Below are 22577 nucleotides of genomic sequence, written 5' to 3'. Positions count from 1 at the left end.
AAATAGAGATCTTTAAATTACTATATTTCTAAAATGCACATGGAAATAGGCATGTGGGCAGAGAAACAGTTTGATTTTTATCCTTACCAAGATAAAGGCTGCATCCACAGTTCATAGGAACAGAGATGGTATGAATTACGCCAAAGCCATAGGAAACCAGTTTGATCATTTACAGAACTGATTGTTGTTTACAACCATAGACAGTGCTGCAACTGTGAAAATGAGATTTGTTTCCTATTGCTTGTGGTAAGGAATGTAGTAGTACCACAGGTTAGTATGGTAAACATTATTACTGTGTAATATATGTATATACGCACATAGTTTCAACTAAGCATGTCTCAGCCACGTTCAAGTCTTAATGCTTTACTGAATACCATGAATACTAGCAGTATTTAGGCAAATCCACTGAAATATGACATTGCTATATATTTATTATTAGACAACTTTAGTCCTTTTTTTATGTCTCAGATCTGCCCAGTATATGGTACATTCAAAAACTTTAACAAAATTACTTAGCGTAAAGCATATTTTTGCATATATTTATACATTTGGGGGGTTTCTTTTTGATTTAGTATTGGCACAACAAAGAAAGGGATTGGACCAACATATTCTTCCAAAGCTGCACGAACAGGTCTTCGAATTTGTGACCTCCTTTCTGACTTTGATGAATTTTCTTCAAGGTACCACTATTTTAATTTCTAAATATTATGCTAATGATACATTTTGGCTGACAGATTTGCTTTTAAGAAGATGTTTTTAAATATGTGTCTGAATTTTGTATATAAATTGTCTAGAAGGAGAAGAAAACTGGAAAGAATGTGTGTGTATATTTCCTGTACTTCACAGAGTTTCTCATAATTTAAAATGTAATTTTGTACATTGGGAAATGCACTGGTTGAAGTATAGAAGTTCTGGGTATTTTCTCCCTATAGTTCTCAGTATATCCTGTGTATAATATAAGCTGAGTTCTTGCCAAGGGTTCCATGAACTCAGAGTGTTCTTCATAGGTATGTTTTCAATATTTTACAGATTTAAAAATCTGGCACAACAGTACAAGTCAATGTTTCCCACATTGGACATAGATATAGAAGGACAACTGAAAAAGTTAAAGGTAAGGATTTAACTCTTGTAATATTTGTTGAGTTTCCTGGGAAGTATAGGAGAAAACAGTAGTATTTATTTTAATTAAGAAAGTGAAATGAAGTGTACCAAAACTACTACTTAATAAACTACTTAATTTAAATAGAAAATGCGTATCTTCATTATTGTAAAATCTTTTAATAAGCAGTAGCTATGCTATGTAAGAGAATGTTCTCTTATTGTGAGTATTAAAGTAAATTTTATGGACAATTCTTCTATAATATCTTACTTCTTTGATATAAAATAACTGTTTTATTGAAGTAGCCAAGAGAACACAAGATGACACTTGCAGTTAGCAGTCTCCAGCCATGACTGATCTAGTCTGTCTGAAGGACTTCCATGCTTATTGAAGGATAGCTTGTAGAAGCTGTGTTTCAAGATCTTATATTACAAGAAAAATGCCTTTTTATAAATATATTAAGAACCACCACTGGTAAAACGTCGTCTTTCATGAATATGTAAGAAAAGAGGATGGAAAAAAAAACCTCTTACCTTTCCCAAGTTTTGTCTGGTACCTGTTTAGAGCTGACACCCTACCTTTAAAGATATTTTTTTAATATTCATGAGTAGTGACTTTCTTTTTCTTGCACTATATTTAAGTCCCACTCTCAGTGTGCCTAGACTATAGACACACTATATAGAGACTATAGCAACAAAATGAGTAGGTATACAATATCTCTGTGAATAGAAATCTATGTGCAGAGAAATTATGGCATTCTAATGCCCTAACAAGTAATGTTTTCTTATGTGAGTGGTTCAGTACACGGATTCGTTTTCAGTAGAATATAAGCTAATGGTTGTATTTTTCAGGTGAAACAGTTACTGAAGCTGGTGTGTTAGGGTTATCTGTATGTTTTGTGTTTTAAAAGTGAACACAGTGTTCCCTGCCTCCAGCTGTTGTCAGAGGAAGCTGACTTTTCTACTCAAATTTGCAGGGATATGCTGAAAAAATAAGACCCATGGTTCGAGATGGTGTGTATTTTATGTACGAAGCTCTTCATGGCTCCCCAAAGAAGATTCTTGTCGAAGGAGCCAATGCAGCGTTACTTGATATTGACTTTGGTAAGTTAAATTCTAAACTCAATTTGACTCCTAAGAGATTAGTTTTATTTTGATTTGTTTTTATATCAGCTTTGCAAACAGCGGGAAAATAGAGAAACAAAATAGTCTGTCTTTTAATGGGAACAAATCTCCAAAAAGTAAAGCACAGTAAGCCAGAGATTGTATCATTAACAGGATTAAGTGCTTAGAGTTTAAATATTGGTTTTTACTGAAGTTTATTCCAGTCGAGTTGAAATTTCACTCTAGAGATTCCTGTCTTTATTACTTCTAAATGTGTGTACACATTGCCATGAGTTCCAGGCACCCATTGCAGTGCTGCTGAGAACTCCTCTGCAGTGGAAGAAGGATTAAACTGGTGCTGATAACCTGTAGATCTAGCTTTTTCAGATGATCTCTGCCCTGCTTTCTTACCAAAAGTCTAATTAAACCACTTAGGTCTCCATGAAGATGAAATAAAGAACTGGAGAGATTCTCCAATCCAGAGTCACAGTGTAGAGATCATGAATAACCTCTTAAGAGAAAATTTTCTGCAGATAGAGCTACCTGTGGAGAGCACTGGGAGTCTTGGACTGCGGCCTTTACCCCTGGCTTTCCATGGGTGTAGCAGAAATACTTTGTGATACATGTCACAGTGAAAAGAGCTTTACACAGCAGTGCCTAATGGCAGTAGTATTGAGATGCTTTTAAATTTCTCCCTTGTGAGCAATCCTCAGTGGAAGTTTGAGGACAAATGCAGAAAAACTTACATGTTGCAACAGGTAGCACATACTTGATACCTCCTTACATATAAGAAAGTAGTATATTTTCTTATTTGTCTGTGTGAACTTCTTATTCACTAACAATATGCTTATAAAAAGTACCAGGATGTCAGCTATTTGAGTGTTAAAAATATTTCGAGGGGCTTCTGCGGAGCTTTAGAAATCCAAATACATATTATTCACTACAGGAAGAAGCAATTTGGGGAAAAACAGTTTTATTTGTTCTTTTAAAAGAAGCAAAATGTTGACATGTAGTAAGAAGTATTTGCCCCACTCCTTGGCTGTTGTTTCAGTTTAGTTTTAAAGTCAAGCTTACAGGTGAAAATCTCCTTTGAACTCATTAAGGAAAATCAGTCTTTGTTTCTTATCCTTGCTGAAATAGGGTTGTGCTGTTGTGTTTTTCTGGCAGGCACATACCCTTTCGTGACTTCGTCGAACTGCACTGTAGGTGGTGTGTGCACTGGACTCGGTGTTCCTCCCCAGCATGTTGGTGATGTGTATGGTGTGGTGAAGGCATATACTACTCGGGTGGGAATTGGAGCCTTCCCCACTGAGCAGATTAATGTAGGTTTAATGTTACAAAATGCAGTATATACAGTTGCCAAAAAATAAGGTCAATGGAATGGGGTAAGGGCATACCAATGATAAATATACACCATAATAATAATGCCAAGCAATCGCACTCATGGAGAGGAGAACTACGTTATAAACTTAAGGTATTTTTCTTCAGGGGAGAGAAACATGAGTGTGATGATGTTACGTTACAATGACCACACTCCTGTTGCAAGGAATAACGTGGAAACAGATTTTATCATTTTACGTAATATTGCTAGGTGCATTTCGGTGGCGAGAGTTTGTTGGAGACTGCAACTGTCAGTGCATCACAGGAAAGCTTCAATTACAAGATACAACTTCTGTGCTTAACAGCCTGTGTTCTGTGTGATTTGTAGAACAAATGTGATGTGTGCATCAGCTAGTCATGCACAAATTGATCAGTAAAAAGAAGGGGAGAGATTTTGATTCTTTTAAAGTATGTATTGTATTTTTGTTATCAAGAAACTAGAAAGCTCAGGGTATTGATTATGAGCTGTGCGCACAGCAATCTCGAGGTCAGTGATCCAAATCTTATTTAAGAACTTAGTCACTAAAATCCTTACTCTAATGGCTCAAATGATATCCTTTAGTTTTATGAATCATGAGTGTAAAGTTTCTTTCTTCTTCATTTTTAACACATTGAAAACACTGCCAGCTCAAAAGGAACCGTTGTCAGTATCATACTGTAGTAGAACTTCAGAGCCCTAGGCATGGCCAAAGAGATTGTTGACTTAGACATTGTACAAGCATTGATCTTTGTCCCGAGCATTTACAGTCCTGCCCCCCAAAACAATAGATGCCAAAAGACCAGATGAAGAAAGTAAACACAAAATGAAAAACAGCACTGAATTGTCAAGGAAATCTTCCTATTGGATGAAGAAGGAAGAAAAATGTCTCGTTGGAACATGAAATAGTCATATTAAATAAGTATTTTGGAAATGCTAGTGATTGAAATACAGAAATCCTGTGCATGAGCGGCTTTATTCTCCGCTGGTGTCCCCTCCAATAAAACTTAATTCTATTTTAATTTTTCCCACAAAAAAGCCTTGGAATTGAACAACTATTTTTTTCGTGCTATTTGTCTATATTTATTTATGTATGTTTTCATGCTAGTTTTCAGTGAAATACCATCAGCATTTTTTCTGTCTCCTTTTAGGAAATTGGAGATCTTTTACAGTCCCGTGGCCATGAGTGGGGAGTAACTACAGGCAGAAAGAGACGCTGTGGCTGGTTAGATCTTGTCAGTTTGAAATATGCTCATATGATCAACGGATTCACTGCGTAAGCATCACAGATTTTGCGCTACATTTGGAAGTGATAATTTTGTGCTTCGCAGAATAAATATGTAGGTAACATTAATATAAGTCCAGTAGAGTGTTACATTTTAAGCAATAAAGTAATTCACAATGGGCAACTGAGAATTGTCTTAATGATAACTAATTCCTTTGACTTTGTTTTCAAATCAAGTAATTTTACAACATCATAGCAATGATTTTTTTCATGATGTTTTCACTTTGCTTACATCATTTTATAACTCAACATATATATTAAATTGACATTTTAAAGGAAAAGTGGCTGTTTAAAGGAACTGTTCAAGACCATAATGCCATCGTTAGCTTATGTGTAATGCTAAAATGCTAGTAACTCTCACAAGCCATTAATTTATAACTAATTACCACTCTGTATGGTCAGAAAAAGTTGCAGAACTTTCATTACAGTTTTGTTCATATAAAGTGTAGACTTACATGTGCATTCAGGTGAACTTGTTCATATATGTAAACACATGACCCCAGATATTTTAATATCTTCTAAACTGAGACTTAATATTATTCATACTACTAACGTTAAAAAGGAACAGTGATCTTTGTTCATTAGTTTATGAGAAGAGTTTTTAAAATATTTTTTTACTTGGATTTATATTTTGCTTTAACTCACACAGCTCTAGTTTATGTGGACATATTATTAGGAAGGTGCTACCTTTCCTTCCATTTCAGTTCTGTACAATTACTGCACTTCTGTCAACAAAACTATGTCATCTCTGGTAACTGTGCCAGTTAAAAAGCACAGGGAGATAAAAACTTCAAAAAAGCTGAAGAGCAGACTCTATGCCGCTTCTTTCCCAAAGGGTCTTTTAATTTCTTCATTTCATTCGTCGTACATTACTGAACACGTATAACATGGACTACTATGCATGTACCTGTCTAAATCCTTAGCTACTCATACTTTTACCAAGCAAGGTCTGGCATATTGTTTCTGGAGAATTTGACTACTTTTAAAATGCGGTTTTATTCTGATCAGTCAATACTACAGTGTCTTCTTGAGGTTCCATTTTTGTGTTCCAGTGTATTAATTCAAAAGATGAAAAAGTTTGTTAAACTGACAACCCTGATAGCACAGCTAGGTACTGAAAGTCAGGCTGGGATCTTACCTACTGAACTGTATACGTGACTTCAGTAGCCATATTATGCTTGTGAAGTCTGTTTTAGAAGTGTAATTTAGCAAATAAGTCTGTTTTATAGTTGTGAATCAGTAGGAATAACAGAAGAAATCACTAGTAGTGGCATAAAGTGATGTGCTGTCATACGCACCCAAACAGAGTCCAGCAGGTGCCACTTTAGTCAGCTTGCATTTTCATGCGCTGAACTGGACACTGTGCACCTGTACGAGCAGCCAGGCATTTGGAAATGTGTCTCAGTAACTCAGTCATCTGTTCATCCCAGAGGTGTGAATTCAATTTGTAATGTTCAGAGTTTAATATATTTGTGTGTTTCTGCTTGCTGGGTTGCCTGAGCTGGATTTATGAATACAAAACTAGAAAAAGAAATCAAAAAACAAATACGGGTGGAAAGTACTAAAGAGGAGCTTCATCATGTGTGTAACGCTAACTGGTGTTTTTCTGTACAGTTTGGCATTAACAAAACTGGATATTCTTGATGTCCTTGATGAAATTAAAATCGGTGTTGCTTACAAATTGGGTGGAAAAAGAATTCCGTATTTTCCAGGTATGTTGCTAAACATCTGTGTTCATTTTCCTATTTCTTGCCTGTTAAGTGATACCTGTTGGGAAAGAGTGTTTGCTTTTTAAAATCAGGCTTGTTCTTTTTTCTACTAGACATTCTGTAGAAATTTGTGGAACTGTAGTATCAGTGTAAAGACTGCTGTACCAGAACGTTAGCATTTTCTATTCACCTTGCATCTCTGTGTATGATGGCAAAAAGTTCATAGCAAGTGAAATCTTGTGTTAGGGCCTCTATCTTGTCCCATTAGATTTTCTTTTTTTTGTTGGCAACACCAGGGATCTGAAAGTCAGCAAGACCCAAGTCAGTGACTGTGTATCATTGGCAATAGCTTTTAATGAAGTAAAGTAAAAGCAGTGCTTAAGCTGAGCAAAAATGAGATGGATGCAAGCAGAATAAAGCTGCCTATGGTATAGCATCATATAACTGTAATTAACAGCAACAGCATTGTGGTTAATAATGTGTATAATATTGAATTAATGTATATTTTGAAAACCTTTAAGATGTAATAATATGTATTTTTCTTACATTAATGATGTTTTCAAGATACCTGTAATAGTCTGTGCCATCAGGAGGGATTTGTTCTGTTGAGAAGGGGGATTCTGGAAGCCTGGGGAGGGCTGGCAGCAGCCAGCTTTCCCACCACTGATGGTAGTTCCTGGCTGGACACAGTGAGAATTCCAGTGGGGAAAAGCTTGCAAACATCTAAATTTTTAGCAAGCACGACTTAACCCTGTCATATAAAGATAAAAATGTTGGAGACAGTAGTGCCTTGTCTACTGGAGGACTTGTATTTTATTAGGTGCAAATCTGAACTAAAAATGAAACTACTGTAAGCTTCAAATAATTTTTTTTCCTCAAAAATAATAGTGTAGTCTTCTGACAACATAGAATGCATCCTACAGTTTTTAGAAAAATAAACTCGATTCCTGGATCCTCTTGAATCAGAGTTATCTTCCAAAGTATTAGAAATTAATCTAAATTAAGAATGAATGAATGAACCGACCAGTAGAAATACTGTTTTTTTCATACAGCAGATTTTAAATGTTGTCAAAAGACTTTGTTGGTCAGGAACCATAGGTGTGTTCTTTCAGGGTGGAGCAGCTAAAATCAACTGTGACAAAAATTGTTCTCCCACAGCCAATCAGGAGATACTGCAGAAGGTGGAAGTGGAGTATGAAACAATGCCTGGGTGGAAGACTGACACAACTGGTGCACGGAAATGGGAGGACCTCCCACCCAAGGCTCAGAATTACATCCGCTGTGTGGAAAACCATGTTGGAGTGCCAGGTAAATCTTTCTGTAGCTGTGCGTGCGAGGATACTGCAGCAGGGAGTGTCTTGATTTGGGCAGGAGGCAGTGGAGGTGCCTGTGCTTGGGCTGATGATGATACGTGACGGCTTGCCAAGCAGCAGCAGAGAGTGGGGTTCTGCAGGCAGGTCTGCAGCGTTGCAGAGAGCTCCGAGCTGCTGCTGACATGGATTTAACCAGAGGAGAAGTAACTGTGTATTGTTCTTGGCAAACTGCTGCCGCCTGTCAGTGAAAACTTCGGGATCTGTGCACCGTGCTTCAGTGCATAGCTAGTCTGTTGTCCTTTCACTCTATTTCCTGCAATGCATCCCTGCTTTTGAACACAGATTTCTCTTTTTTTCAGCACAAGTCTGCCACTTTGGAAAAGTGAGAATCTTAACACGATCAGTCTATAAAAGTTAAGCCATCCAGTTTTCTTCAACTCTAGTTGCTAGAGCTCTAGAGGTGCCAAGAGCTAGGTATGGCAGGAATGGTGGAATTTGGAAGGGAATTTCCAGTGTAGCAAACTCAGAAAGCTGTCACGTGTGCTTTGTTTTCTGTAAAGCAGCACAAATGTCACATTTGGGGAGTATGGGCTAGTTAAAACTACCAATGCCAGTACTGTTCATGGATTAGGAAGCGTCTGATAACAGAGCCTGAAACTCATTGAATGGCCCATGTGTGATCATGAACACAGATGTGGGTGATGGCATATGTCAGTAAAGCTCCCCTGCCTTATTTCTTTGGTTCTCAGTGCAGAGGCCACCCACAGTGCCTTCGTGGGTTTGGCTAAAGGGGACCCACCTACAGGCAACTCTATATCCATGGGTAATAAAAACTAGCGGAACAATTATAGTATGGTATTGGTGGTGGCTGCTCACGCTGGATAATGTTTTTAATTTCAGCCTTACATTTAACAATATTTTAGCATGTGTGCATCACTGTCTCTCGTCCGCATCAAGAAAACTTCACAGTCTGGCAGAGCTCTTGCTGCTTCTCTGCAGGGATTTAGCTAGACATCCTATCACTCAAGACAATGACAGTTAAACCTGCAACAAACCTGCTTGGTCTTCTGTTAGACCTTCCATCTGCAATGCTTTGTGTTTATGGTATAATTATTTCATGCTTTCAAACTTCAGTATGTTGCACTTCTAGTCCGATAATGCAGCAGGAGTAAAGTGATTTTTGACAGTAAAACTGTCTAGCATTGTGTTTCAGCACAAAGTTGGCCAGTTTGTAGTGACGCGTAATGAAAGGTGAAAATTACTCCAATTCTTTGATTGTAATATTTACTCTCAGTAACTGTTCTAATAGATGTGTTTTCCTCCCTAGTTAAATGGGTTGGAGTTGGAAAATCAAGAGAGTCGATGATCCAGCTGTTCTAAACAAATGAAGAACTTCGGTGATGAGAAGCACAATTTAGCATTCATCTGTTCTTTACTGCTTCTTCTTTAGATGGAAATGCTATTTAAAACCAACATGTTCTTCTAGGAATCAAATAGAAACAAAACATATATTCTGTATTGTAACATTTTATTTATCTTTAAGTTCTCAGTAAATTCAGTACAAAATCTTGTTGGTGGCCATCATCCAAAAAAAAATTCATAGAAGTATTCTTAATAAAATAAGGAGAAAATATTTTTTAAAATTTGAGCCATGTTACTATTTTGAAAGTATTTTACATCCATATAGTTATTTCTTTTTGCTGAAACCAGTATTAAAGCCTTTTCCAGTAGTTACTAGGTAACTTTAGAATTGTGAAGCTTGGATTTGTTCTTCCACTTCAAATGTTAAAATATCTATGTATCTGAGTTGGCAGAAATAAGACAGATACAGTGTACTTAAATTGCTTGGATTATACAGATTTTCAGTTTCTAAAATACAGTGAAGTTACATATTTTTGACTGCGCAAAGCAAACAGTTATCTGTAATTTCTATATGATTTTTTTTTAATAGCCCACTAAAATGAATGGCGAGCAGCTGAAGTATTTTATCACAGAGCCTATTCTAGTAACGCAGATAACATCTGTAGAGGGGCCAAACCGGAGAAAGTTGACCTGTTTAATAATTCTTTCAAATATCCTATGTACTAACAGACAATCCCTGTGGAGACTATCAGGTGTGCAGTCTTTATTTTATGCAATAGGGAAGGAGTGAGTGAAGGTGGAAGGAAGAGAGCCTACTGGGTACAAAACAACATAGGGAGAGTGGAGCTGAGACAGCACGCTGTGTTTTCTCAGTGAACCTGAGACATTTCTTTCTGGCAGTGCAGTGATTGTAATTTCCAAAGTTTTACTGTAGTTCTGTGCTGAGGAACTTGGGACTTGCAGCTCTGTAAGGCACACTCGCTTCCACAGCTCCTAGGTTTCCAAGAATAAATCAATGCATGACTTAATGATGACTGCTGCAGTATTTACACCCCTCACATTTTGACCTTCCTCAGCAAAATGTAATGCCTATTTATAGAAGGGGATGACATGCGGCAGCCAGGGTTGGGACATGTAGAAGCCATGGAGAGGTCCCAGAATCTTCAAGAATACACTTGGATTTCTTTGTGGATTTTCTAATTTATCATGATTATACATCAGGAGCTCTCAAAAAAGGCCTACCTCTTGTAGAGGAAAAAAGAATACACTAGAAACGGAGTTATTCCCCAACTGTGGAATTTTCTGAGTAAATGTTCCTTTTCTATATATGTCTGAGAGCTCTAACAATATTTTTGTATCATTCCCTAGGGCTGTGGAAATGGCATCACAACCCCAGTAACTGCTATTGTGTAGTGTGTGAAAATATCCCTTTTCTGAGATAACTCCAAGGATACAACGTGCTGACATTATTTGAATCGGAGATGGGGAAAAAGGAAAACCTAGCCAGAGTATCTTGTGTCATACTCATCCCCTTTGGTTTTTCTTGCTCAGTAATGGCAAATGTTCAAACCCCTGTGTGTCAAGAAGCAATTACAAAAATATCGGTACAAGCACACAGCAAGCACTAAATTTAACTGTTTACGGATGTGTTGCTGCTTATAAGGCAGAACTCTTACACCCTCTGGCTGCAGTGCAGTCTCTTCATACCCTGGTTCATCACAGACTGTGGCTTTATGCCACAAGCAAATATCATTTATCTCAAAAAAAAAAAAAAAAAAAAAGGCGCAAAGCCATGAATCCTTAATTCACCTACAACTCCTTTGTTGATCTTTGACAAGTTGTTTAATCTCCCTGCTGCTGTTTTTTGCAGTCTGTAAAGTGGCAATTAGGAATACATCCTCACCTCTCTTGCACTGTTTCTTTGGAGGTCTGTCAGTCAAGCCCTGCAGTCCTTGCTCTGACATTGATGAGGAAGCTCTCCCCTTAGTATTTATGGGTGTGATAATGAAAGAGCAATGAGATTTCTGACCTTATTTAATGTTTGCAAAGCACTTCTGAAAGGTGCTTGGTAAGTGCTAATTATTACAAGCACTGTGAAATGTGCTTCATTTATATGAGGTAATTTAAGCATGAAGATGCTTGGAGGTACAGTAATTAAGTTTTGTTTTCACATGGCTTAACCTTGTGACATTTGCCTACTGGATGATCTAGACATGTTCCTTTTCTTGGCCCCATCTTCATCAGTGCATTTGTGCTTGGAGGTTACCGCTATATTTAAGCTTCTGTTGATTTATAGGTAAAGTCCACAATGACTAACAAGCTGCTCTGTGCTGAATAGCTGGATTAAATGATCAGCTCTAAATGAGGTATTTGGTATATTGAAAAATGTAGTTTTTATAGCTTAATTTTCATGGTATTACTTTCTCTTGTTCACCTAATCTTTTTATTTTCCATCAAGTAATTTTTCCATTAAGTCTCTATTAGATCCATATTGACTGTCTTTGCATTCAGGGATTCATCAAAAACCCAGTGATGTTGTCAGTGGGCATGATGTAATAGGCAATTATCCTGTGACTTACTCTGTTACCATAAAAACAATATCGTTCATTTAATTTCATAGCGTGGATTTTTTTAAATTGAAGTTCTGCTCCTATTGATTTTCATATGTGTTATCATTGAATCACATGTGACTAAGTTCAGGCTTTTATCAAAAAGCTCTTTAATCTACTGACACAATACTTAAAAAGAACATTTTTATGTAGATTTACTTTCATTTTGGCTGTTTCCCATGTGTATTATTTTGTATTGTGTGAAATTTCATTTTAATAACAATCACTGTGTTGAATTTAATTTCTTCTTTCTTCCCAGCCAAATGCAATAATAATGACTAAAACTGGTTGATGCATCATCCTGTTAGATATCTGGATGGAAGGATAAGAGTAAACATCTACCAAAATGGCATAATTTGTGGTAAAGATTATAGTTTTTTAAAAGTAGCAATTACTGATTCACTCATGCACATTAATGTGTTTGACGTTTTCTCACACTTACCCTTACAATATGGCCTTCATAGTCAGGTATATGCTTCCTAACACATGCAGTATCGGATTTTTAAGCGTTTGTAATTTTTAATTTGGCTTATATGGCTATATAAGGTCTTACAGTTCTGGCATAATGCACTTTCTAAAAGGAAAGAAAAGCATTTCCATAGTAATGTGCAAACTATACTTACACCTTATGCAGATTTTTTTCAGATGAATTTTGGATCCACACCTGTTTATTTTGTCCTGAAAGGCATATTAAAACCAATTTAAAGTAACAGTGCTTGGTTTCTATTTCTCTTTTTTAACACAATACACTTAATACAAAAACCTGGTTCAGTATTTCATGCATTTAAAAAAGTAACTAGCGGCGTTAATGAATGAATGGATATTTTCTTTAAATCTACAGATTCTGGCTGTTTGGCCTTTTTTTTACATACTCTGTAAACTTTGTCACAATTTCCCGTTTACAAACTGAGCAGGGATCCACCTTTACCACTGGAGATTTATGGTGAGTCATCTTTAGTTAGCTAACCTGTGAGAACAATAGTTTTATGAAGTAAAAAAACATTAAAACATTGCTAATTGATGCAAAAATGTTCTTGCCATACCTGCTGTCTCAGAACGACCGATGTGAACTTCATACGCTTCTTTATCAACAGCACTGTGCTAGAAAGGAAAAGTAGATACTGGCTTGGATAAATATCACCTCTAAAACATGAGTGGGCTTCAGACAAGTACTGTCAGGGCTTCCAGAAGCCTTTATAGAAATCTCTCTCATCTGTTTTAGGCCTGGAAGAGCAGGTGAGTGAAATGTCCAGTAGATGATGGTAGGTTAATACACAATCCAGGGCAATGTCCAAGAATTGCTCTGCTAATTAACTAGTGTTTATTTCCTTTGCATCAGTTTACATATATATATATATATATATAAAAATTCTCATAGAATGATCTTTGGTAGCCAAAGCAGCTGAGGGAGTTTTGTCTAACTCCATGTGATGCTGTCAATGCTCAAGGGAAAAAAAAAAAAAAACACAAACAAAACTGAGGTAGACTCTGCTGAAATTACCTGCTGTTTATGGTATGGGCACTTTGTTAGGGGAAATAGCCTATGGATTTGTTGGCTACTAATTTAAGTGAGTTTGTTAGTGCTGGTTTTGTCTCTCTATTAGATGTGTGTTGCCAATGAAAAAGAGGGTGCCTGAGGCGTGGAGCCTGCTCAGCCATCACAGTGCTACGTGGGATTTGTGGTGTGAGAAGTGGTATTGCACAGCCTGCTCCAGAGAGGTAGAAGACTAGGTTCTTTCCTTCCCAAATCACAGGTCTATCACAAGTCTAAATAAGGATTTCAAGATTTTGCCTTTTAGTCTCTTGTATACTTACAGGAAATCAGTTGTTCTAAAATACCTTAATGTGTTACTAATATCTGTACATTTCTGGAGCAGGGACTGTGCATTAAATATTTGCCCATCAGCCCCATGAGACTGTCTTAAGAGAAAAAAAACAAAACAAAACAAAACATGAAAAACCCCAGGAAAGACAGTCTTCTGTAAGCACATATGCTTTATAGCTTCCTTTAACGTAGAAAAACTTGGCCAGCAGCTGCATTTTTCAGTGGTTGGAAACAATACAGATTTTAACACTGTCTACAAAAATGTCTTTGGCAAGGAAATGTCTTTATCAGGGAAAAGAATAACACTTGTGTATTTTAATGTTTTTGCAGTCTTGAGATAATGTACCCTTCCTTTGACAGGCATTACCTTTGAGTACACACACCAGAGTTTACATTACAGGCCTGTAAATAGTGCCTCAGACAACAGTGTAAGGTTTCAGGAGATACCTTTACAGTGCTTGATAAGTGGCAGAGCACTTCAGACTGTTTAGGTGGCTGCTGAAGTCCTTAAAATACCCTGGGCAGAAGCACTGAGGACATGTTTACTTAAGGACTGCAGAATACAGTCAACTATACGTGCCCTTAGCAGAGGTGACAGTATCCATATTCATCTTCTTTCCCTATATGAGACAAAACTTTTAATGCTGACCGGACCTAATTCTTCAAATGTATGGAAATGGTGTTTGCCACTGAGGTTTGTGGAAGCCCGGCTGGCCTGTAAATGGAGATGGTTCCATGCAAGAGGTGCTGGAGTCAACCTTTGGTGAGTCTGACAAAATTACAAACTTGGTAACTACAGTGTATTACCAGTCACTACCATAAAAAGCTATTTCATGGTGGTTTTTGCTTCCAAAGAGGAAACTCCCAGTTACAGACCTGTTCTATTTGGAGTTACGGTTTCAACTGAGATTCTTAAAGTAGTGCAGTGCTCTGCCATGAATGGAAACCTGTCCTCTGAGTTCTGAATTCTGGAGTGGCTGACAACAAATGGCAAAGACCTTGATAAGCTTGAGGAGTGGGCAATGGAAAGCTCGGGAAGAAGCACAGGGTTCCCCATGTCTCAAAACAGAGTGGGAAGCACCTGGCAGAGGAGCAGTTCTGCCAAAAAGGACCTGAGTTTTACAGCAGATGCCGGGGTGAATATGAGCACAACGATGCACTTGCGTCTTGAATAAAGCAGATGGCCTGGCGGGCTATAGCAGGAGGATAACGGCCAGGAGGTGGAGGGAATGTATTTCCCATTACTCGTGTTGGTGAGTAGTACCACTGATTCATGCTAAATGTCTGCTGGCGTCCGTTGTAATGGCATGTTTTGTGTCCTTAGTAAATGGGTGACGAAGAAGAGGACGGTTGGGGAGATGATGTGTCATTCTTGTTTCAAGAATCTGCCTTGCTACAGGTAAGACCAGCTACAGTCCCAGTGCAGTCACATGTATGTCAGTACTACGGTTACAACTTCACTGCTTACTCAGCATCCTGTAACATCAAAAATAGGCAGTGCAGTTCAAATTTTCAACTTTGCATTTCATACTCCAATTTTCTTCTGTTTCAGTTGTTCCAACTATTGAGGCTGTGCCCCTGTGGTGGCTTCATCCTGCACTGCAATGACTGTTACCACTGTGCCACGCTTTGGTTTGTGCTACCAAAGTAGTTTGCGCTACTTAAGTAGTGCACCCAGCCTGGGAACTGTGTTCCGTTCGGATGAAACTGATGCTCTCCAGCAGTGCCTCCACTGTACTCCAGATGCTAATCAGAGTTTGGTCCGTGGGACCGGATCAGCTGGTCAGAAGCAAACCTCCACCTACAGTGTGGATATTGGGTCCTGAGCATCAGCTGCTTGGAGTTATTTGTTCGTGTAGCGCTGCACTGCTTGCACACCAGGCATGTGTGTGCAGCCTGCGACTCCGGCCGACTTAACACAGGCTGCGTGCTGGGGCACGGCCACTACATCAGTCACTGTAATATATATTCCACTTAAAAGAATTTCCAGAATATTCCATTTTAGCATGATAACATTAGAAAAGAACAAGTGAGCTGGCCAAAATCCACTCTTGATATCAATACAAGCTGAGAGGAATCATTAAGGAAACTCCTTATTTAAAGTGGTGAAGAGAGAGTCCTGCCTCTAGCTATTATGTTTCGATTTATTTCTAAATGGCCTAATAAGGAAAGAATAGAATAAATGGGAAATTTTTACTACACGCATGTGGAAGGGAGGGCTTTAGCATGAGTGAAGCTGGAGAGAAAGACAAAGTATTTTTAAGGTCCTTCCAATGGTTATGGGAACCTGTTATTAGGCATTTGGAACAGTCTAAAAGCTAATATAATCCCCTGGATTGCTATTTATCTGCCACCTGTTCCTAAAATGGAACACTTTAACTTGTTACAGTGAATGGATAAAGGTTGCTTGCAAAACAAGACAGAGAGAGGAAGAAGACTGATGAATATTTAAATTCACAAAGCCAAATCAGCCACCATGGATATTTTGTCTGGCACAGCTGAAAACAGGAGGCAGAATTTTCCTCACTTTGCTCTTTTCCAAGCTTGTAAGATCTTTGCCCTTTGAGAAGGCATCTAGTCTCAATTTGCAATGTTTGTGATTTACACTGTCTGTGATTTTTATTCCAGTATACCTGTTTATTTCTAATTATATTTTGGAGTAGTTAGAAGCATTGGCTGGCAGGCAAACGTTTATTATGGTTGTCTTACAGATGGATCAGAAACAAAAGTCTTAAAACGTGTAACTGCTCACTGGAGTATTTAAATCTACACATTTTGTAGGCAAAGTCTATTGTAGGCCAGGCCTGAATGTGATATATTTAATTAAACTGGTCTCAGAGCAAAAGCGATGCCAATTCTTTCAAAGGGATTGGTGTGATCCTGAGGATTATTGGTAAACCTGAGGAAGCTTCTGGCAATTCAATGTGTTTAAAAGTACTTTGAGGAAGGGAGGTGAGCAGTGAGGTATCAGTGTTTGCTGCATTATTGTTAAAAGTCAAATCCAAAAGCCAAGTGGGAAGAGCTACAGCTATGTATTTTTGAGGCTCTCATGATACCGAACAGGCAATAAATTGGCAGTGTCAGTAAGTACACAGTACACGTGGGGGAAAAATAACCTCGGTTATACACGTGGAGTGATGGGTTCTGAATGAAGTGATTAACACTCAGGGGAGTGATGCTGTGAACCGTTTATGAATAGTTCCCTGAAAGCATCAGTTTGGTACTTCAGTAGTAATCAAAATGACAAATCAGCTGTTAGGAATTACTAGGGAAGGGACCAAGAGGAAAACACCTTTAGGTTTGTGTGGTCCAGATGCATAGTGTGCACTGGAGGAAGGACGTTCGAGACTGTGAGAGGGATGGAAAAGGACGCCCGAGGCTGTTTGTGCCCTTCAGCTTGGGTATGCTGGGTGCGCCCGGCCACCTAGGCATCCCCACCCAGGGCTTTTCGGGCTCCCTCCCTCCCTCCCCACGCACCCCAGACTCTCTCTGGAGCACCAGTGTATGTTTAAGGCTTCCCGTGCCATGCTCTGACGAGATGCTGTCACATCTCACACCGGGACGTGGCACGGGTGATGTGGATCGGGCCACACTGCAAAGGAGTGCCTCAACATGACAGAATATTTCAGCTTGAATAAAAGATGAAGGAGGATGATATAGCAGATGTCTTTATAGTCACGGGTGTTATGCAGAGAGCCAATAGGGAATGGTTATTCGTTATTTTTTATAAAACCAGATATAGGAGCCACGCAAGGAAATTAACAGGAGGCAAACTGAACACAAACCTGATGAAGCATTTTTTTAAAAATAACATACTGCTAAGTTATAGACCTTGCTAGACAAAATAAGAAATTAAACATTGCCAGTTTTGAGAAGGGGACTGGACAACTTTGAGAAGAGTGGGACTACAGTTACACATTAAGATCCAGATGAAAACTTGGTCTCAGAAAATTTCTGAACTCTAAACTGCTAGAAGCGATGACGGTGAAATATGGCTAGAGTCCTTCTGTGTCTGCCCTGACTTTCTTGAAGCACTGGTAGAAATATAATATTAGGAATGATAGACTTCGCAAGCACAGTCCATTTTGCTCTTTAAATTTGCTTAATGGAAATGGAAACTATTGGGGAAAAAAATGAAATGCAAGTTTTCTGTGTTCTGTAAGTGACAACACTATCAACCAATTTGTCTGTAATATTCACACAGGCACAGGAGAAGCAAAGTAGTAAGAAAAAGCCTGCCATCTTTATTCTATGCCTTTTTTCACAAACATGTTTTCAAGGATAAACCAGAATCATTGTGTTTCACAGTCACCATTAGTGATTTGGGATTTGTCCAGGTTGCTTTTTCATATTCAGAAGCTGCAAAATGTAACACACAACCTCATTAACTAACCTGGGAGACTGTCAGCATTAATTTTCATGAACACTCAATGCCAGCAAGCTTTGCCAGATCAGATCTCAGACTCTTTTGTACTTCCAAATCACTAGTGGATATTCCTCAAGGCTTATTGCTATGAAACTAATAAAATATTCGGACTCATTCTATTGGGTAACAGGTAACAGCCTGGCAGATGAACCAGTTTCTTCCCTGTAGGTACAGTGGTACGGACCAGAGAATTATTCTGCCTTCCTTACTTACAAATAGGAAATAGCTGATCAGTAACAGATGTTGTTAAGGTCGAGGCTTGCAAAGCAATTAAGAGATGTCAGCACCTGAGGCTGACTCCGATAGCTGCAACAGAAGATTTCTGCATCTGCCATACAGTGGGGTGGTGGCGGCACATGGCACATCAGCCCTCGGGGAAAGTGCCCTTAAATTTACCCTTCAGCGACAGCACCAGCAGCACTGCTGCAGCACACACTGCTCGCTTTCAAATCTACTTCGTATTCGGAGATCCTCCTTCACAAGCAGAACGGTGCTTTTAACTTTTTTCTTTGTATTTCATCCAGTTATCAGTCAGTTGGGTTCCATCCACGCTTACCCTGTGCCATGCTAATGAAATGTGTGATCTGCAGCCCTCTACCCTGACAGGCCTCCACCTGACTGCAGTTACATTCTGAGTCACCCGTATTCCCCAGAGAGCTTCAGGGACATCAGAGTGTATGTCTAATGCATATTTACAAAGAAATTTCCTTAGAGAGGAAGAAAAGACTGTGAGATTTCAATGTGCGGTAGTAAGTTGTCTGCTGAACATCTTTAAGCATGCACTTGAAAGTACATGCAGAAAAAGACAAATCAGAAATCTTCACAGCTAAAGAAAGCGTGGCAGGAGTCAGACTTGGAGCTCAGAAGGGATTTTTGTGAATTACTGTGCATTACAACTGTAGCTTCCATTGCACAGACCACAAGGCTGGGCTGATGAACAATCTCTCTCAGAAAAAAAAAAAAATTACATTAACCTGTGTGAAATCAGTGTGGTTGTACCTGCAAACCAGTAACAGTTCAGCAGCTAGTGGAAGCATGCTTTTGGTGTTCCTTGATGGAAAAAATCACTCCTATACTTGGTTGTGATTTTGTCCAGAATCCTACTGTACATAGAGGTGAAGGCCAGAGTTCAGAAACCTCTCCGGAAGAAACAACTGCGGTGACTGCGTTCTTCAAATGACACAAATCATTGCACGGTGAACACTAACACCGGTTTTAAAGACCTTGTTTACACAGAGGGATACAATGTATTTTGAAAATAGGCGTAGTTCCCAGGTTGAGTGCTGCTTGGATTTGAATTTTTCATCCATAGAGCGATACCTAGACTGCCAGAGACAGTCTACCTACCAATTCTTGCACTATTTCGTAGGTTTTACGGCATTTAGACAGCTAATACTTCGGCAGGAGGTTTAAGCTTTAGGAAGAGCTGGGTGAGCCCGAACGGGTTCACTGACGGGCCTGGGTTACCAGCCCTTGGGGTGCTTTGTCCCGCCGGGTTCTTCCCGCCGGTGGCCGGAGGGGACGGGCGGGGAGCGGCGGCGGAAAGCGAGATTTTGCTGCAAACGGAGCGATCGGTTCCCCGGGAGAAAACCCGGGCGGTGCCGGCCCTGCGGTACGGCGGGAGGGGGGCGGGGCCTAAGGGGGCGGTGCCCGAGGGGGCGGGGCCTGGGGCGGGGCCGGCACCGCCCGCCCATCGCCTCGCGCTTCCCGCGGCCCGCCCCGCCATTGGCTCGGGCGCGGCGGTGACGCGGCGGCGCCGGGCCGGGCCGGGCCCGCCATGCCGAAGCGCTCCTGCCCCTTCGGAGAGGCGGCCCCGCTCCAGCTGAAAACCCGCGTGGGGCTGCGGGAGCTGAGCCGCGGCGTGCGGGGCGAGGAGTACCGGCGGGAGGTCTTCGGTGAGGCGGGGGATGGGGGGAGGGCGGGAAGCGCCGGGGCCGCTGCCTCGGCCTGTGTCCGCAGGCCTCCCTCCGGGCCTGGCGGCTGAGGGGGGGAGGGGAGCACTCCCCCTCACGTCCCCCCTCACGTCCCCCCTCACGTCCCCCCTCACGTCCCCCCTCACGTCCCCCCTCACGTCCCCCCTCACGTCCCCCCTCACGTCCCCCCTCACGTCCCCCCTCACGTCCCCCCTCACGTCCCCCCTCACGTCCCCCCTCACGTCCCCCCTCACGTCCCCCCTCACGTCCCCCCTCACTCCCGCCTCACGCCCCTCACTCCCCCTTCACTCCCCCCTCACTCACCCTCACGCCCCCTCTCCCGCCGGCAGAGAGGACCCGGCGGCTGCTCTTCAGGGGCGCCCAGGCGTTCATGGGGGGCGCCTGGCCCGCCGGCCCTGCCGCCAGCCGCTCGCCGGAGCCGGGCGGGGAGGCCCGGGGGGGCAGCGCCGGACGCCGCCGGAGCGGGCAGCTGCTCATCGGCCACGACGGGAAACTGCTGAGGCGCCCCGCCGCCACGGAGAAGGGTGAGTGGCCCTCCCCGCCGCACGCCTTGCGGGGGGAGGCGTCCCACCGCAGTTCTTAATTGTTGTTTGTTTTTGTTTTTGTTTTTTTTTTTTTAAAGGAAGCGCTAAGTTTCAGCTTCGCTGACGGATTTAGAAACTTGCGCGCGCGGTCAGTTCGCGAATGTCTTTGCCACTGAGCAGAAAAAGCACCAACAAATTTTAAAGCAGCGAGGGGGTTGGGGGGGGCGCGCTGGTGCGGGCAAGTGTGCTCGGCAAAGTGCTGCCACCTGCAGCCGCAGCGCTGGGCGGGGAGGCCCCGCGTCGCCGCGCCTGGAACTTGCAGGTGCTTTCCCCTGTTTTGCTGTAAATACATCTCTTCTTAATTGCGTCTTCTCCAAGCAGTTCCACCCGCGGGGGTTTCCAAAGCCTGTTCCTCGTGCGTAAGAACTGCTGATGTTAAGGATGCGTGTACGCAGTGCGACCAGTTTGTCTGCCAGAACTGCAGCAGGCTCTGCAGCTCCTGCAACACAGTTACCTGTTCTTTGTGCTCCACTGTTGAGTAAGTGCCTTTTGAATTTTTAAGCTTCTTTTAATTATATAAGGTCTGAAAATTGTCTTCATCATATGAAAACCCAGCAGGTATCTAGCTCATCTGCATAAAGGACTTGAACTCTTCTCATGTTGCATTAGTAGCAGTAAAACTGTCTGAAACATGTAAAATAAATGCCTGCGTGACCTAGTCTAAACAATCTTAGTGCAAATCTAGTTTAGATTCTCATTTAAATGTTCTCAGAGGCAAACTTCCTGCCAGCAATATTGTGTGCTGACCAGTGATGAGTGAAGGATCTGCCAAGAAGTAATCTTAATCTTCTGCCGTTGTTGTTAACACTTATACAATATAAAGAAGTGTTGGGTGTGCTGTGTGGGAGTCCCATGTTTATACAGCCGATAATGGAATAGGGTGGCATTCTCTGTTATGTTCCAGAAACAGTAGATGCACTGACTTTTTTTCTTGTTTTCTTTTGTTTTTTCCTAGTTATGGTGATGTGGGAGAGCAAGTTCTCTGCAATGGTTGTTCAATATTTCAAGTCTGATACTTGATGAAATAGCCTTTATGGCTAAGATGTCTGTAATTTTCATGAAGTCTCCTCCTTATGGCTGGTCAATTAATCCTTTTAGCATGTGAATTAATTATGGAATTTCTATGTTTTATATCTTTATATTGTACTTTTTAATAATGTAGCTCAATAAACTTTATATTTTGAGGCTTTTTAGATTATTTCGAGTCAACTTTCTCCTTCTCCCTACTTGTGACATGCCTATCTGGAAGGGACCGCTTTATCCTCTACCTGGTGTTCCCTAAGTGATACAGAGTTCAGAGTATTCATCCAGTGTCTCTCTACTTGTTGCTCACATTAGGACACACCCTTATGGTATCAGAATAGAAATAGGTTGGTCCGTGTGTGCTTTCAGGCGAGTGTAAATCTATTCTGGACACACACTTTCTTTGTGAGCTAACTAGGAAAATCAGCCAGGCCTGAAGGCTTTTCCAAATAGAGAATTTGCTGATTTCAGGTAATTTTTTTTTAAACTGCCAAAATCATCTTATTATTTACAGCTTGAATGGTTTTAATTGTTCTTTCCATGGTAACTTTGATAGAACAGTGGTACACCAGGCTTGGAGCAAAAGAGTTTTTCTCAATAGATAAGTGTGAGAGACTAATTTTCCTGTACCCTCCTTGCATGGTCTTTCTTAGAAAGCATCTTGTTTATGTAAGTAAGTTGATCACCTACACTGTAAACTTCTTATTCTCCTGAATACCCACTCAAATAGCTCATGAAGTGGTCTGAAAAATGGTCAACACTCAAGTGTACCTCTCCATAAACTAGCTCATTCCTCATTTTCTTTTCGTATCACTGCAGAGGCCAATGTGCTTAGTATCGTTTGTGCTGTAGGCATGAGATTGTTGTTAAGTACTGCTGGAAAGCTCCTGAAAGTAATTTTCTTTTACTATTTTTTGCTATGTTTTTAAAAATAAAAAGAGCAGACTT

General features: G+C 40.6%; 2 protein-coding genes and 1 long non-coding RNA gene across 3 annotated transcripts in view; 2 read left to right on the top strand and 1 right to left on the bottom strand.

Moving 5' to 3' along the window:
- ADSS1 (adenylosuccinate synthase 1) overlaps nt 1–12549 on the top strand; it is a 28393-nt gene extending 15844 nt beyond the window's left edge. The window contains exons 6-13 of the mRNA XM_032981659.2: nt 573–680; nt 1030–1111; nt 2076–2202; nt 3370–3524; nt 4711–4835; nt 6459–6556; nt 7712–7861; nt 9194–12549. Of these exons, the coding sequence (XP_032837550.2) occupies nt 573–680; nt 1030–1111; nt 2076–2202; nt 3370–3524; nt 4711–4835; nt 6459–6556; nt 7712–7861; nt 9194–9246 (898 nt within the window). The 3' untranslated portion in view covers nt 9247–12549. The remainder of the gene's footprint in view (nt 1–572; nt 681–1029; nt 1112–2075; nt 2203–3369; nt 3525–4710; nt 4836–6458; nt 6557–7711; nt 7862–9193) is intronic.
- On the bottom strand, nt 11649–20414 carry LOC122154012. Its single transcript, XR_006165901.1, has 2 exons — nt 20326–20414; nt 11649–12938 (listed from the first exon to the last, which is right to left on the bottom strand). It is a non-coding gene; the product is annotated as an uncharacterized LOC122154012 (long non-coding RNA).
- SIVA1 (SIVA1 apoptosis inducing factor) lies at nt 19800–21801 on the top strand. The gene is made up of 4 exons (XM_042799138.1): nt 19800–19983; nt 20352–20546; nt 20928–21084; nt 21562–21801. The coding sequence occupies exons 1-4, from the start codon at nt 19866–19868 to the stop codon at nt 21617–21619; spliced, it is 528 nt and encodes a 175-aa protein (XP_042655072.1). The 5' UTR covers nt 19800–19865; the 3' UTR covers nt 21620–21801.
- Nucleotides 21802–22577: the final 776 nt, after the last annotated feature.

This window comes from Tyto alba, unplaced genomic scaffold (assembly GCF_018691265.1).
Source record: "Tyto alba isolate M040663 unplaced genomic scaffold, T.alba_DEE_v4.0 Super-Scaffold_29, whole genome shotgun sequence".
NCBI classification, from domain to species: domain Eukaryota; kingdom Metazoa; phylum Chordata; class Aves; order Strigiformes; family Tytonidae; genus Tyto; species Tyto alba.
Note: the sequence above shows the minus strand (reverse complement) of the source record. Positions and strands in the feature narration are given on the sequence as shown.

Bases quoted from the DNA above. Each gene is read 5' to 3' on its own strand.
- SIVA1 (XM_042799138.1), top strand. From the start codon at position 19,866: ATGCCGAAGCGCTCCTGCCCCTTCGGAGAGGCGGCCCCGCTCCAGCTG. The intron at 20,547-20,927 runs GTGAGTGGCCCT...TTCTCCAAGCAG, and splicing joins CCCCGCCGCCACGGAGAAGG to TTCCACCCGCGGGGGTTTCC. The intron at 21,085-21,561 runs GTAAGTGCCTTT...GTTTTTTCCTAG, and splicing joins TCTTTGTGCTCCACTGTTGA to TTATGGTGATGTGGGAGAGC.